A 17,066-nucleotide genomic window follows, 5' to 3' on the forward strand; every position below is an offset into this window, starting at 1 on the left:
TATGCTTCAGGTAATGACAAGTAGTCAGGTTATCAGTTTTGCAGCTTCCTTCAAAGAGCCTGTTGTGAAGAGCCCTAGCAGCATCAAACCAGGTTCACTACTATTTCATCATCAAACTATCTTCTACCTGAATTTTTCTTTCTGACAGTATTTTCCCAGCTCAATTCAATTAAGCTTATGACATCAAATGAGACCAAGAAGGGTAGCTACAACCTTTTTAAGTTGAAGAACAAAACCAGCCCTTAGGACTGCATGCAGGAGAAGACAGAGGCCTCCTGGTAAATAGAGTATCTCCTGACTGCTTCTCTTTTTTGGACTTACGCATTAGTCCTACCTCTTATTATTAAACTGGTTGTATTCTTTCCTTGTCTCCACTGACACCACTAACTCATTTCACATATATTATGAAGCAGCAGTCAGCTGTTAACTTTCTGTCTTCAATGATGTGTGCTTGAACCAATGACCTTGAAGTGAAAGACTCTGTAGATCTTTAGCATTCCCTCAACACTCCAGGCCCCTTTATTCATCTAGTTTATAAGCAAAACCTGTGTGCAAAAGGAACACTTACTCACAATTACTATTACCATCATTCTGCTGTGGCAGTACGTTGCACTGGAAGAATATGAATTATAAAGTGCATGGGTTAGTAAAATTTAAATCAAGCAAATGTTTAATATAAAGCCATTTAATCTTTTTCCAAAGTTCGGCAAATTTATTACAAAGCATTGAAATTGCGCTTCAAGCCCTAAGGCTTGCAGTGTTGGAGCCTGCCTGATTAATATAATTAAAAGAATAGCGTAACTCAAAATTTATTAAAAATTAAATATATGTGGCCTTATTGTTTACTTCCAACTGACAGCATGATTTCCAGCTAAAAATTTGCACTGCTTCATACCTGACAAGCTGTTAAAGCACATCCCCTTTCTCCTGCTTGTGCATGCAATTAAAAGAGCAGAGGTTAAACACAGCAATAAAAAAAAATAAGGGAATTCTGGTTTTTGGTCACAGTGGTGCTTGGTTCTCCCTTCTCATTTTTACAAAGAGCAGGTGCTGCTGAAGAGGTGGAAAGTCTCATGCTGGGAGGGCATCAAGCTGGAGAAGGATAGGAAAATGCTTCCTTGGACAGAATCTGCCTCCCTTCCACAGTCACTAACTGTTTTGCATTGCATTCTTCTACCTTAGTCAAGACTCAATTTGAAGAGGAGCTAAACTATATGAATTAGATTTCTAGACATACATGGCTTGGGAGGCCTGATCCAAAGTAGTTTTCAATGGGTGCAAAGCTGGTGAGTTTATGTGGCATAAAAACACTCTTACACAGTGCTTGTGAGACACTTGCAAATGCTTGGCCAGCAAATGCTGGCTAGCATACTGAGGGATCCCAGAGTTCTCAGAGGCAGGTCTTATGGGACAGAAACCTAGTCCTCTTTTGAAACTACAGTAAAAAAAACATACTTCTTCTGCAAACACTGCCTGCATATCTTCATTTTCTCCTGCAACAATTCTGCATTTGCCTTCAGTCAGTGTACTGATAAGCAGCCCCTCCCAGTACATGAGGTGGAAAGCAAATAAAAAAATTAGAACAAGTTGGCAAATGTACCTATATATACATATTTCATGTTAGCACAGTTATGCTTTAAAAATTATGGCAACAGCAATAGAATTCTATTGCTGTGATCATGGATAATCAAAGCGAGTGGAAAAAAAAGCCAGTGCTGAAATATTTTCAAAGGTAAGAAAGTCTTTACTGCTGTGTGATTTAAATTTACTTGCCATTATTTGAAATTTCCTTTCGTCTGTGTGATTAGAATTTAAATGCCTCCAAAGTATATTAACCATAATTCCTGTTATACTGCAGAAATACTGCAGCAACCTTCCCTTAATGTTGAAAACCAACAAGGCTCCTTAATTTACTAGAGAAAACACAAAGCGAAATTAGTTAAAATGTTTTGAATATGAAGTATTATTTGGGAATGATCCATAAGATCATCTAATACAGCACTTTCTACTTTACGTATACATATACACACATCACAAAGCTATAGCAGTATTTTATACAACTGTAAATACAGGATTTTTCATTTTTGCAAGAATATTTTTTAATAGTTTTCAGTTTGAGGCCTAATTTTGCTACCATTACATGCCATGGTAATGTGTCTATTTTAAATGCAATCCTAGTAGATCCCCTGAAATTACTTGGGGTACACTGGATTGAGGATACATGAGTTGGATTGTAAATCCTAACTGCATACTCAAAATTTATACCTGACAGCAGTAAAAGAAGCACAGACATTAAAAGCCTTCTCATGGGTTACCCCTTGATGATTTTGTCCAAAAGTCTCCATCTCAACAATCTCTTTAATTTTCAAATTCAAGATGTGATTGATGAGTAGAAATTACTGTTCCCCGAAGATAGAGCTCAATAGAATTTTAGCACCACACTGAAGTTTTAATGTGTCCCAAGTAAACTGGGTCTTGAAAGGGAACTAGTTAGTCAATCTGACCACAAGGTAAAAATAAAGCTACAATACCTGGCTGCACAACTACCCCTTATTGAGGCACTGGGCAAGTTTAGCATCATCTTAATAAGAACCTTTATTTATTCCCTCACTATACTAATCTTGCTGAACCTGACACATAGAATCCTGTAAGTGGCACAAACCTATAAAAATGGCCTTTTATACAACTGAATTCCACAGAGCAGAGTTTAGTTTGTTAACAGTCATGCTACCTTTTTCATCCATTCTTCCCCAGTTGATTTGACAGAAAAAGGGGAAATAAAAATGAAAAACTACAAATTTATATTTCTCTGTAGGTTGGGGTTATTGACACCTATCTGATTAAGCAATTAATTTATTTCTAAAATTGGTAGTACACCAACAGACAAGTGCTAAGGAAGAAAGCTGGTTGTCTTTTTAATTGTATTTGTTTGCTATGAAGTGGAACAAGAAAAATCCATGTTATAATCTGCAAAGTGGTAAATGTATTAAAATGGCAATCGAGCACCGGGAAACTTTAGTGCCTAATTCCCAATTCCCAGAGCAACCCATAGTCCTCTGTTTAATATACCATGTCCTGTTGGCCATTTAATGTACAGTCTTTAAACTTTCCTGTTTCCTAAATAAGCTCCCTTACCGCAGACTTCTACATTTTATTCTAATGCATACAGTTTGCTGCTTATTAGTTTGTGTAATCTTCCTTTTACTATGAAAGAAAAAAAAAATCCACAAGACAAGTTTTCATTTTATCTTGCACTTGTCAAATAATAAGATTCTCCTAGTCTGTCAGACTTCTAAGCTTGTCTAATGTCTGTCATTTGCATCCAAAATTAATAAAGTCTATCCATGCTGTATGATTTTTCAGTTGCTCTGATTCTGATTATACACAATAATTTGTAATTTAAATTCACAAAAAAATATGCCAATGTAGCAATGTATTTGCATTGTCAATTTTAAAGGCTTGGCCTTTATGACTCTGATACCAAAGCCCTGTTCTTTACGCTCATTACAAAGTTCCAGTAATGTTCTGACTGACCAATTACTTCTGGTAATTTGATTATGTACCCTCTTTCTTTTATGATTTACCCATTTAATTGAGGATTGATCAGAACAAAGAGAGACAATTAAATTCACTGCAATAAAAACAGTATGAATAACAAGAGTAGGAACTGAAGTCAAACCAGCAGTAGTTAGGAAACATGGAGATAAGACTGAAATCCTGTCTTTAACTTCTATTGTGTTTTGCTGTGCCAGGGTTGCAAAGGAAAGGATATTAATTTTGCATTCAGTAATTCAGAGAGCTATATTTGCAAGCACAGCAAGGAGGGAGGAACAAGAGATAAAATCTCTGTCATGGCAAAATGAGTAATATTTGGCTCTGTACTTCCATCTTGACAATTCTTGATTTCTCAAACAAAATGTGATTATTAAACAGAAATGAATGCTTCAGTACTGAGTTACATGCCAACATGCATGTACCTATCAAGTAATGACTCAAGGGGTCATTCTCAAAATGCACAGAAATGTAATGATGTTTTTAGAAATCCCACCGGAGGGCACCACAATGCGCCACTAATAGGAGACTTGGTGCGCGGGGGGGAGGGGGGAAGAAAAAAAAAACCACAAAGTCGGCAACCTAGCTTCTAGCCCTCACCTTCTTTTAATCTAGGAAAGCAGGGACAACAGTAATGCTAAAAATTGAAAATAGTCTCCCGCAACAAGCCTAAGTGAGGATAAAACCTTTGAATATTTCATTTGAAATATTATCATTACAGGTAATTTAACATTTCTCCAAATGTAAACCTTCAGCTACATCCTAACTCCTGAAGAATACAAAACACTGGTAAAGTATCCTCCTTAAAACAAAATAAAAATCATTAAGAGTCCTAAAGGTATAACAGACAAAGATGAAAATGATAAATGGGTGTAATGAATACAATATGAATGGTAAGAGAAACTCTGGGAGAATGTTGGGCAGATATTCAAAGTAGAATACTCTGTAAAGAACATTCCTACCACTCCTCCATTTTATTAAACAAGAGCATTCCACGCATTGCCAATGGTTGCAATTTATTCACAACACACAATATTCAGTGAATCTAAAGATAGAGACCTGATTTCCAGCCTGTTCATGCCTGAAACTTGCTCACAGCCTTGATCAATCCAAAATTCAAAATTTCTCAAGCATGGGATGTTTTCACAACTCTGAGACCATATTTGGATGGTCTGCTATAAATGAAGCACACAACATTCATCTTTATCACTTGGAATCTATGACATTTCCTCAGACTGTATTCACAAGCCAAATTTGATATGCACAGTCAAACTACAGAGCAACTGCACAGAAGATTTTGTTCCTTTTGTAGCATTATTTGAATAGAGACAACAAAACTTTTACCAAGCATGAATTCTAACACTAAGAAAACAGAGTGATACATGTATTAGCGTGTAATTCATGCAAAATGTTCTGTGCTGAGGACAATAACAGTATTTTCTGCAGTACGTTTTTTACAGTTTACAATACGGTTGGATTTTGTAGAACCAACCAAAAAAGATAAAAAACGCTACTCATCATAAAAAGTGTAGAGCACAATGCTGATACATTTCAGTTGAAAACATCCATGTTTCTTTGGGCTCTACCCTGGTCACAGCACCATCTGCAAAGGAACTCTGCAGAACCTATGTAGTCTCTGGCCTAGGCTTTGCAATCTGAGACAAAGAGAAAATTTGAGGATAAAATCAGTCTGAAAATAAAATGCAAAAAAAGTTCATACAAATACCACCTAAAAAGCTAAAGATTCTGCTCACTCTTAAGAAAAAGCAAACATTAGGTATCAACAATTAAATATTCCTCCTCAGCTGTTTTATGTTGGTCAAGAGGAGACTAAGGATGACTTCATTATCAGATTTTCAACAGTGTAATGGGAAGCCAAACCATAAAATACATCAAATAATAGTCTTACTCATGAAACACTCTAAAAGACTCCAGCTGCTGTCTTTTCAAGCCCACCCTGAGGAGATGCACTATAGTCTGCCTATTCAGTGTAGTTTTTCTGAGTTCAATTGCTGGAAATACATAATGAAGTCTTAGCTTCCATAAGCAATGAAGTGGATCTAAGGGAGACTCACAAAGCATGAGGTTAGCTTAGGCTGATTAAAGTTACAGATGGACTTTTTCCTAAAACAGAAGAACAAAAGATAGCAAAGATCAGTGGGCTAGAGCTGGTGGAAGCTGCCATCAGCCCTCACTGAAGAAGGGGACTGGAAGGAAAAAATTTCCTCCACTGCTCTATTGCTAGCAACCTGTAAATGACTACTGCTTCAGGAACAAATGGTGAAAGAAAAAGTATAGGAACTTGGTAATGGCCTCTCTCTCCTATCTGCCTAGCTGCATATGGGCTACCTCAGCTTGTTTGCTGTAGGTGCTCACTAGGTATAGGGAAAAGAGGACATGAAGAGCGTACTAAGCCCAAGTATATGGCTCTCCTTCTAGTACCATTGGACAGCTTCTTCCCATGTTTTTGGTGCTTCATAATATTGTTGCAGCGTATTCAGACTCCCATGAAAGAACCAAGCATTATGCTTTGGATAAAGTCCGCCCCTTTACCAAATGTTTTCTACATTTAAGCCCTAATAAAAACACTTTGAATGATTACACTGAACCTAAATGGTGTCAAAGTTTTCCAAAAGTCTAGTAAGCTAAAATAATAAATAATACAAATGTTAAAGAAAACAGTTGTTTTGTTAATATTCTATTTGCACAGCTGGGATCTTAGGAATTTTATCCAACTGTATATTTAGCAAGCAAGTCGAATTAATGCGAAGAATTGCCATTTTCTAAGCGAAAAAAAATCAAACCCACAACAAAAAACCCAACTAAAATTAAAAGTAGGCTCCCCCCACAGTCTGCCTTTCTCTGCTCCATTCCAAATAGACATGCACACCTCCCCCATACCCATGAACCACAAAATAACTGGAGAGGATTCTTCACAGACAGATGTAATTTATAACAAAGACAGGAAAAGGCAACTGTAACTCAGAGCTTGCTGCCCTTCCTATAAAGTTCACCTCCTTACCAAGAAAAAGCAGAGAATAATTTGTTTGGTTTCTGTACTCAACTCCTTCTTCTTTTATTGTGAAAAGTTTCCATTGTCCTTTTATGTTTTGATTATTGAGTAAGTTAAGAAACTTGCCAAATAGTCCTAGATTGTTAACAGACCACCACTATTTAACTTTGAATGCTTTAACAAAATAAAGGCACAGCTCACATTAATATTCTATGCTCTCATTTTATTTATTATCTTCTCTTTGAAATGTAAACAATTTTCCTAGCAAAGGTTTATTAAATGTAAGCCTAAGTAGCAGTATAAGTACCTCACATACCAACCAGGCATCCTATAAAACTCAGCTTCCTAATTAGTAACACTACATTTTGCTGAACATAGCATATTTATAGGAAATCAAAATAATGTTTTATGAATTAAATATTCAAATACATCAGATTCAATGTTCAGTAAAAATACTTTATGTTGTAACTTATGACAAGCCATAAAATTCAGGGTGAAATTACAAAAGATACAAATTTTCTGATGCATTTTAAAAAGGGACTTTAAAGGACTGCAAAACTTGTCTATTTAGATTTTGAATGCATTTGTCCTCATAACACCAACTAAAGGGATAAAAATTTATAAAAATGTATACCGATTATAAAACTTCATAGTAAAGAAATGCCATGCTGTTTATTTAGATGAATAAGGTCAACATGTTATTCATAACATAAGGTCACAAGATGTATGAGTCTGATGTATAAATACTCACTCATGGGGATACATTCCCATGAAATATCACATGACTTGCCCATTCCACAGATTCTTTTATGAATACAGTTTAATCTTCAAGATGATGAAAAGCTGCAGATAAAAGGTAGGGGGTATAAAAATAGTTGTCCACTGCAGAATAAGTTCATGGATATCTGCCTGCCAATTAATAAAAATAATGCTGGAAATTTTGGAAATAGGGCAATTGCTCTGGCAAAGCTATATCCACTAAGTCTAACAAACAGCTAAATTTGATCCAGCAAATTATAAATGAAACACAGTACCTTCCTGAATAACTCCTTGATCCATGCATGGAAGAGTTCAACACTGAAAATAGTATCATTTTGCTGCAGACATAATGCATTAGCTTAATTCAAGTAAAATGTGTTTTGTTTTGTTTTGTTTTTGCAGATTCCTTACAAATTATGTTCTTTGAACTACCTAAAACTTAGGATGGAGTTTGCACATATTATTTTTTACCAATGTGCCAGCAGCAGCCTACCTGGTTCTCCCCAGCTTACTTGTAACACAAAGCTCTTTTGACAGTTTGCCACGCTGGCTGACCTAGCAGCCTGCTTTCTAGATTCCTGGCTACCCAAGAACATGCCTTATGGACAACTGAGGGCATGCTGCAGACCCCAGAATCATGTATACCTTGCTCCGGAAGAGCTAACTACAGTGTGTGGTGCCAGGACAGAGCTTGAAATAGTCTTCAGGAGCACTGCATTGGTGTGAGGGAGCTTAAACATAGAATAGCAACTCTGTTAAAGTGTTTTTTTTGTTGTTGTTGGGGTTAGGGTTTTTTTTGCTTTGTTTAAACTGGAATTAAATCAAACTGCAAAAATCTCAAAATCTTGTATGAAACAAAATTACTGATCTTTGCTTAGCTCCAATTATTTTGTTTTATCCCGGCCAAGTCAAACAAGAACAGCTCCCAAAGAGCATCAACAGAGTAAGCTATTCAGGAATATTAGAAAAGTGAAACAAAATTCATAGCCTAATATTCTACCTTCAGCTACTTTAAAATTTCCTCAAGTCAATACATGCCTGCCAATCTCATTGTCTATATTTATAAATTGATTAATATTTCTAAACATGTACAATAGCCTTCTGATATAGCACTTAGTCATTTGGATCTTACAACATTCTGATTAATAGCAGAAAGATGCTGCCATTTATGTACTGTCTGTTCTTGTAGTCAAAGCCTTACAATTCCTAGTTGACCTGCATTCCAGCAAACAAATAAGCCATTACTGCTGTTACCAGAACTATGTTTACACACATACACATACAGAAATCAAGCCACTTTCTAAATAAATAACTCAAAGAGCACATCTGTGTATATATTAATTCCTGCACAGTTCTAGAAATGTTTTACTGCCAACAATTCAATTTTTTTTCCTGTCTAACATTAAAATATGTGATGCTTTGTCAACTGTACAACTGAAATAAGAAGTTATGATGAGCTTCAAAATGGTTTTTGGTTTGTTTTCTTTTTTCTTTTTTTCTTTTTTTCTGTAGCGTCTAGCTTTTCATCCTCCAGGGTGCTGAGCAATGTGACCTCAGTCACTTCTCAGTTTAACTTCTGTATGTGAATAAGTCCATTGAAATACAAGTTCCCATGTGCATAAAAAGAGGTGCTTGTTTAAATGCTGGCTGGGTCAGAACCATAGTGCTCAGCATACTGAAGGCACAGCCTATGTCACCTATTTGGCATTTTTCCTGCCTGAACTTTTACTTTCATGACTTCCTGCATGTTACTGAATTAAAAAGCAGGTTTGTTTTGTATTTGACGCTTCCTTAGAAAATAATTTTAAAAACATTTTGTCAATCATTCTCTAAAGCAAGATTTGTAAAAAGTACTCAGCAGTGGCTTATGAATTCCACTAACTCTCTGGAGCCCTCACTGGCTGTCAGGGCAGCACAGCTCAACTACCAAAGCTCAGTAATGTCAAAATTGCCATAGAAGACTATCAACATGTAACCTACGTGGAAACGTTAACTGTTAAAGATCAGTATACGTCCACTACTGGCAAATGCATATACCAAAGACAATCTTTGAAAAGGGTGGTTTCTAATGTGCTAGATATGCTTAAAAAATTGCAAGAAGTACTGCGTACAATTCCAACAGACTCCACTTTTCATTCAGAATAATCACAAGTTCTTCAAGGTCTCCCTAGTTATACCCATAGCAAGCTTCAAGATCAAAGGATTGAATATCAGTGATTTCTGTCACAAAACCGACTGGCTCTCCAGCTGGTTACTTCAGTAATCTGGTCTTGGGTACTACATACTTTTGTAACAGACATCAAAAATTTCCCCACAGACATCAAAAGACCAAGTATCAGTTTGCTAGTTTTAAACATTCATAATTGTAAAATAATGAACCTACTCCTGAAGCTGTAGTTTTGATCTTCTTAGCAGTAAAGGCTTGAGGAACACATTTTGAAGAAAAAAATAAATAAGGACACGGAAATTAAAGAAAAATGGAATACAACACAACATCGATTTATCAAAGATGCATGATGCCAGGCTAATTTCATAGTTTATTTAATAAGATAACTGATTTTCTAGACAAAAGAAATGTGAGAGACATGAGCAATTCATGTGAAGACAAGAATATAATACAGACGGGACTAAATGACCTTGGAGACTATTCACTTCTGTATTCAATGACAAATTGTAAGGTGACATTGTAGGAACATAATTTTTTTAAAAAGCTGCTGTGCACTGGCAGTACCTCAGCTGGAATATACAGTAATAAAGGACAACCAGAATAGCAGACCTACAACGAGAGCGCCATATGATGCAGGTATAAAATGTGATTCTAGGACCTATCATGTAGGCTATTCCAAGCTGAGAAAAAGAAAGCACTACTGATACTGTACAAGGCCTTGCTTTTATCTCAGGAACAATATTATGTCAGTTCACTTGTGTTCAAACAAAAGTGATTTAAAGTGGAACAATTAGAGAAAAAGGCCAACAGCATGACTAGAGGCTGATATGAATGTAAGAATGAATGCATCAAAAGCCTACCTTAAGAATGTAAGAATGCATGCATCAAAAACCTACCTTATGAGCAAAGATTAGAGAAGGCTGGCTTTTCTAGTTTAGCTAAATGAAGGCTCACAGTAAGATGGCTGTCTCTTTATGCACTAGAAAAATAAACACTGGGGATGGAACAAGAACTAACAGTGCTGGCACAAATTGTTACAAGAAGTGCACATAAGCTTGTCATGAATATGCTTAGACTGGAAACTAGAAGTTTTATAACCATTACAGAAACCAGGCACTAGGGCGGCTTTCTGACTGGAAGAGCAAAGACAAAAAATTTAAGTTTTTAAGCCAGAGTTTGACAAGTTTCTGGAGAGGATTTTGTATGTTTTCCTACGAGAAAATAGCACTAGAACTGACAACTGACGAGGTCCCTTCCAGTCCTATGCTCTTATTTCCTTCAAAGTAGTCTTGATGTTTTCGCCATGGTGATATTTACAAAACAAAGCTACAGAAAATCTACTCAGTGGTTTTTAAGCATTACAAATATCTGAAACCTCCAAGCTTTGAAGAACATGCACTCCATTAGCTGGGGAATGAGTCTCTCTAGTGTGAACTGATATGCTTATGGAAATATTCTGGTTTCATACATCTTTAAAATGCAGTTCTTGAGAAATCATTGAGCAAATTTGTTTAAACATGATTGATTAACCAATCTAAATATGCAACACCTAATGAGGATTACATATCAAAGTCAAGTCCCAGACTTCAGGGCTTTTGCCATCAGAAAAAAAAGCTTTATTAGCCCTCAAATAATATATTCTTCCTAACAGCCCTCTTAAATTCAAACACAGAAGGGATTTTGTTCAAACTTTCAAAAGAAAAAAAAAAAAGAAACCAAACCAACCCACAATTGGATGAAGACCAGACATAGTCTGAAAGCTTAATGTTTCAGAAAGTAAGGAGTACATGGAAAGAAGGCATTAATGGAAACAGTTTTGGAACTCTAAGTACAGAGGATGATATCTAGTAACTGCTATAATACTGATTCTGCACTGCCATTAAACTTAATCTTCGATGTTTTTATTGCAACCTGACCCACTATGACATCTCTAAAGAAAATTACATTGTACACTACTATTTCAAGAAGTCAAACTTAGCTAGTCATCTGGGCCATAAAATAGCAGATTACTCCGTCAGGCTGGCTAAAGCAACTAGGAATAAAACTAGATTTACCAACCACATTATTTTTATTAGGAAATGTTTCAAAGCAGACATAATCCCAAAAGACCTTAGTCTCATTCCATCCAAAAATACACAACAGAGAGCAGCAAAAACATGAACTGCAGTATAAAGTACAATTTGTAAATGTGAGAAAAAAATACAAGATGTGCTGCAATGTATCATCCTATCAAAGCAAAACTGAATTAACATAGAAGCTGAAAGTCTTCTACATAATACATGTATTAACAATTTAAAACTTTGTTATAAGTTGTGACATGTTAATAGGAATTGCTTCATTGAATCTCTGCACATCAAGATTTAGTCTGTACTCCTTTTGCTCTTTAAAACTGCAAGCTAATATAGGTGTACTAAATCACAGCTAGGGAGTAAAACCTCCAGAACAGGCAAAAGTTAAAAACAGTATCTTTAACAACAATATTCCTGAAGAACTCTGGTACATTAGCGCTACATGCATTTTATTTTGGATCAGAGCCACAGAACAGCTAAAGCACTGCTTCTTCTATAATCATTCTAAATGTGGGGAACTGCTCATAACAGTAACAAAAAAACCCCAACAAAACCAACCAAAAAAAAAAAAACCCCAACAACGAATTTACTTGGCAGTCTTAACACTTCTCAGCAATTCCTTGTACCATCTTGTTTTCTAACAGGTATTCATGCATACATAATATATAGGTCTTTGTAGATCTGGAATGAAGGAGAAGTAAGTGGTTTGATAGCTAGAAAGGCAAGTTTTAAATTTTAAATACTGCCAAAGTAGGTTAGATGTGCAATATGTGTTTTATCATCTAACCAAGCATTCATGTCTTTCAATTTTAACCTTTTTTTTCGTAGGCAATATGATCACCTCAGGCAGTCTGGTTTAAAGGCTTTAGCCAATGTAAAAATATATTTAAATTAGACAGGCATTTGTTACTTTTTTTTAAAGACTTAAATACTGTCTGTATTTTACAAAGGTGGTTCTATTATGCTGGCTGCATCAAACACAGAATATTAATCAGACTGTGAAGCTCCACTAATTACCTGCCACATTTCAGTAACTTAAATTTTGTTAAGTGGCATGGCCACAGATATCGCATGCATAATTTGAGTTTTGAGTCATTTCCCTTTTCTTGTCTGATTTTATTCTACACAGGAAATGACAGGGTCATTTGGAAATTACTGCAGTGAAAGATCAAAAAGGAAACCTGATTGAGAACACTGTTATAATTGCCTGTGCTAGAGAAAAAATAAAATCCAATGAGTTTACAGTCCATCACAGTAAGATTTCTCTGGAAAACACATACCAGGTTTTCTCTAAAAGGGTATCCATTACAACATAAAGTACTGCTATTATTTGTTGAAGCTGCGTCTCTTTTAAAGAAGCAGGTCTTCTCATTAGGCTATTTGACTTTTATTCTGCAGGTACTACTTTTGGCACACACAGCACAAATTTACTCACTGAGCTAAAGCAAGCCATTTCATTTGAAGCAAATTTCAGTTAAAGCAAGTCATTTCACTGACTTGTCTCAAAGCCTTTATTTGCAAAAGGAGATAATACTGTAATTAAGGTCTTGGAAAACCATGGTTCTTTGTTATTTTGACAAATCTGACCATTACAATTTACAGTCCCCTATTCCAAAAGGACAGACTTTGGTTGCTGGTGCTGAAAGAAAACTTTTAGAGATCAGCAGCACTCAGCTTAGAGTAAGGATCACATCCAGCTGAGGACTATGGTGTGCCTGCATGGGCTTTTTTCTTTTTTTTTTTTATCAAGATATTGATCTACATATCAAGACAGCACTCAGCCTTTCAGCACAGATTTATCACCTACTTTCACCATGTAGATTTCCCAGCTGATCTCCTGCCTAGTTCTGTTCCCTGAGCAGATGCGCTGCAGAGCATGCAATTCCAGGTACGTTCCTGCCATAGCCGACCCCACCAAACCACAGCAACCTCATTAACTCATCAGGGTTTCAGCTGATAGTATAAGGGACTGCAAACATAGAAGGTAATGCTTTCCTTTATGGATAAGAATTTCTAAATATTATGAAGTTGTAGCAAAAGAAGTCTATGTTGGGTTCACCTCCCATCACGTTTTAACACATAAAGCAAATGCAAATAATACCATAAATTTGTATGTGTAGCTTCAATGCCTTAAACTGTTACTTATTGGAGAACAATGCATCACCCTATCAGAATAAACTCTACTGGAATATGATTATTGATTTTCTTGGGACTGCAGTGTTTCTGGACAAATTAAAGACTTTCTGCCATGTAACTCAGAATACAAAACAGATGGATAAAACTGAACAGTCACATAGGTAAGAAAAGGCCACAAAAGGCTAAAAATTGTCATGAGGATTTTCATGACAGTTATAACTGTAGATTGCACTTGTTATTTTGATGGATCGTCACCAGAATAATTCAAAGAAACACATTTCTGCCATTCCTAGTAGAGGTGGTACCTTCAGCAGAGGTGGTTCTCTCCAGCAGACAGACTGTGCAGAGCAAACGTTCTTCTGTGGCTGGGACAGTGTACGCTGATCTCAGCCACCCAGAAATGGGTTTTAAGAAAACACAAACACATTTCATTTAAGCTAGTCTACAACTGATAAGATGCATTACTCAAATTTACACAAGAAATCACTTAATCAAAACCTTATTAAAAATAATTTTGCCAATTAGGAAGCACTAACCAGCCATTGATCTGATTGGCTTATCTAAAAAAATAACCCTAATGGAGTAAAACTGAAGTCCTGCTCTACTTATGTAATGACAGCTTTGTCACCAATTTCATCACAGTTGGAATCATAATCCATCTTGCAAATGATGAGAATAATTTCCAAATATTTGCATCCATATGAAGGAAAGTCCTTTTTTATAATACTGTTATTTGAAATAACACAAAAAGAAATTATCATTTGATGATGAAATGAAACATCATTTACATCACCTGCTTGAAAGTGTGAAGAAAATTTTCCAGTGGATTAATTTTAACTTCACTGTGTACTGATAAAACTAAAATATAAGTGCCATCAAAAAAATTCCACTACCATGCCTCTCTGAGCAACCAGTTGTCTCCTAATATAAATTATAAATGTAAATCCTTTTCAATGTATTTTAACATACATCCTCAAAATGCACAGTCAGGCTAAAGAAAGGTTTATTTGATTAACTGAATCTGTCCATTTGATTGAAGACCACATCCTGCACCAATGCATGTTCCTATGTTTTTTTTTCACATATAAGTTAGAATACACAACAAAGTTTACAGTCAACCATTTCACTATTATTAATTGAACACTTTCAATATGCTGAGTTTCTAGCTAGCTTGTTTCCTTGCAGTCAGTATAATTAACTGCTGGAGAAATGAAACTCTTTACATACACATGCGTACATAAAAGGACTGTGGTCAGACTAGGCTTGGAACACAACCTTTTCTGGTTTTGATTGCTGATTTTGAAAGTCAGACTCATGCGTTGCTAATTGAAATTACATGCATCTACTTATAAATACATACACAAAAGTATTCCTGATTTAACACAACTAACATCTTAACCAAGCAATGCATTTACACTTTTTCAAAATCCAAAATTAATTCTGACTATAAGGATCAAAACATCTAACTTGTATTCTTTAATCAGCCATTTTACGCTAGCAATACAGTAACGTTGACATGAAGTTGCTTTGAGCAATATAAAACATATGCTACAGTGCATTCATTAAATAACTCTGCATAATGAGTTCCATCTATATAAATGACTTACCTCATTACTTGTCACAAGTTCTTCTCTCGGACTATGGAAGAGGTATTCATACAGTTTATAGTGTTTAAATAAGCTGGAAAACAAGAGAATATAGTACTATTACACCTGTAAATCTTTGGAAAGGTAATCATATTAAAAATTCTGTTAAAACTAAGAGTTACTCTCCAGCATGATAATACTCCAAATTTTTTAAAAAATTGGTTGTTTAACCTCAAGTACAAAAAGCAGAATATTTAATTTACAGCATTTACTATCATATGGCCATTAAAAATACAGGAAGATACTTCAAAATACATCCGCTCTGTAATTATGAAATAGAACTCTGACAAGACAGTTCTGCTCTGAAAAAAGTAATAAACAAAGCCAAATCAGCTTTCAGATTCCTGGATGGACTGCAAGTCTGGGAATCAAGTTGATCCAAAACAATAAAGAATGGAAGCATTTATTCTCTCAAGGTCATGTTGCAAAATCACCGTAGTATTTCCTCAAATTAAAACTAAAGAACTAGACTGACACGCTGGAGTTTTGCGCATTACAACAAAAGTAACTGTAAGTAGATTTGTCAATGCCCTAAAATATTTATCTGCCTTAAAACATATACACCTTTCCTTTCCACATGTTTTAAATATTTTTTCCTGTTCCCTTTCCTAATGATCAATGATACTGCATTTGTTTAATCAAAGGTTTGGTGTTTCACAGACCATCTGTTACAATTACTTGCTCTCTTAAAATCACGATACAGAACTTCTGGCTTCTTCCACATCATTTTGACGTATGATTTAAAACATAGCTCTGTGATTTCATAGCAAGTCCAGGTTGAAGAATGATTACAAGAGTTTATCGCTCTCTGCCTGATGTACCCATGAAAGACACAGCAATATTTGAAGGGAACAGCTGTAACTGGTTCCTGTGCTTTCCAACTAAGGACAGAACAGAGGTTCCTTACTTAAAAGAGCCATCAACTGGGACAGCAGTGCCTCTTTGCTTGGCACTGGCAAGGCCACAGCTGGAATACTGAAGCCTGCCATGAGGAGGGCTTTGAACTAGATGGCCTCCAGAATTAGATGGCCCTTGCAACCTCAATTTTTCTATGTGTCTATGAAAGTAACTAGTATACCCAACAGATATAATTATCTAGCTAAGGCTAAAGACACTGCTACTAGCAGCAGAATATCATGCTAATGCAGTGGAAGCATGGTTACAATACCAGTGCCTGGCCACACAAACCAGCATGGGCTGCTCCTTGAGACATGGTGCTCCCTAAGCCTCACAGGGAGCCAGCCACTGCAGGTGCCACCCTGGCTGGCTGCCCTACAGCACGGAAGCTTTTCTCTTGCCCAGCTGCCTCACATCCCCATATGGCTGGCAGAAGGGCTCAACCAGCCAGCTGCATGCAAAGTGAGAGGCTGCTGTTGTGAGGCACAGGTATCTGAAATGAAATCCTGGCGCTGGCAAGTAAAACACAGAAGCCAGCTGTGGGAGTCGGTGCTCAGTACACACACTATTTTAACTGGTTGTCCTTCCCTTGGTCATCATCAGTGTTTACATGATGCCACATGCCACAGTACAAGAGGTTCCATGAAATACTGCAAACCAGAGATAATTTGCTTTAATTTCAGCCCTGAAAGTGCCTTCTAATGTACATCAGTGGTTCTTCTAACCCATGAAAGCAGCTTGGAATTAGGAGAATAAAATGGTGGCATGGTCTGCCTTTCTTCAAAGACAACAGTACATCTTCCAGTAGTTAGTCAAATGTGTCTGTG

General features: G+C 36.2%; 1 protein-coding gene across 2 annotated transcripts in view; it reads right to left on the bottom strand.

Moving 5' to 3' along the window:
- Positions 1-17,066, bottom strand: part of CABCOCO1 (ciliary associated calcium binding coiled-coil 1) — a 55,796-nt gene that overhangs the window by 20,524 nt on the left and 18,206 nt on the right. For both annotated transcript variants that reach the window (XM_062634005.1, XM_062634006.1), the window contains exon 5: positions 15,304-15,376. In XM_062634005.1, the coding sequence (XP_062489989.1) occupies positions 15,304-15,376 (73 nt within the window). The remainder of the gene's footprint in view (positions 1-15,303; positions 15,377-17,066) is intronic.

The sequence above is a fragment of the Pezoporus occidentalis genome, unplaced genomic scaffold (genome assembly GCF_034315485.1).
Source record: "Pezoporus occidentalis ecotype Australia unplaced genomic scaffold, CSIRO_AGI_Poc_V1 ctg41, whole genome shotgun sequence".
Lineage (NCBI taxonomy): Eukaryota > Metazoa > Chordata > Aves > Psittaciformes > Psittacidae > Pezoporus > Pezoporus occidentalis.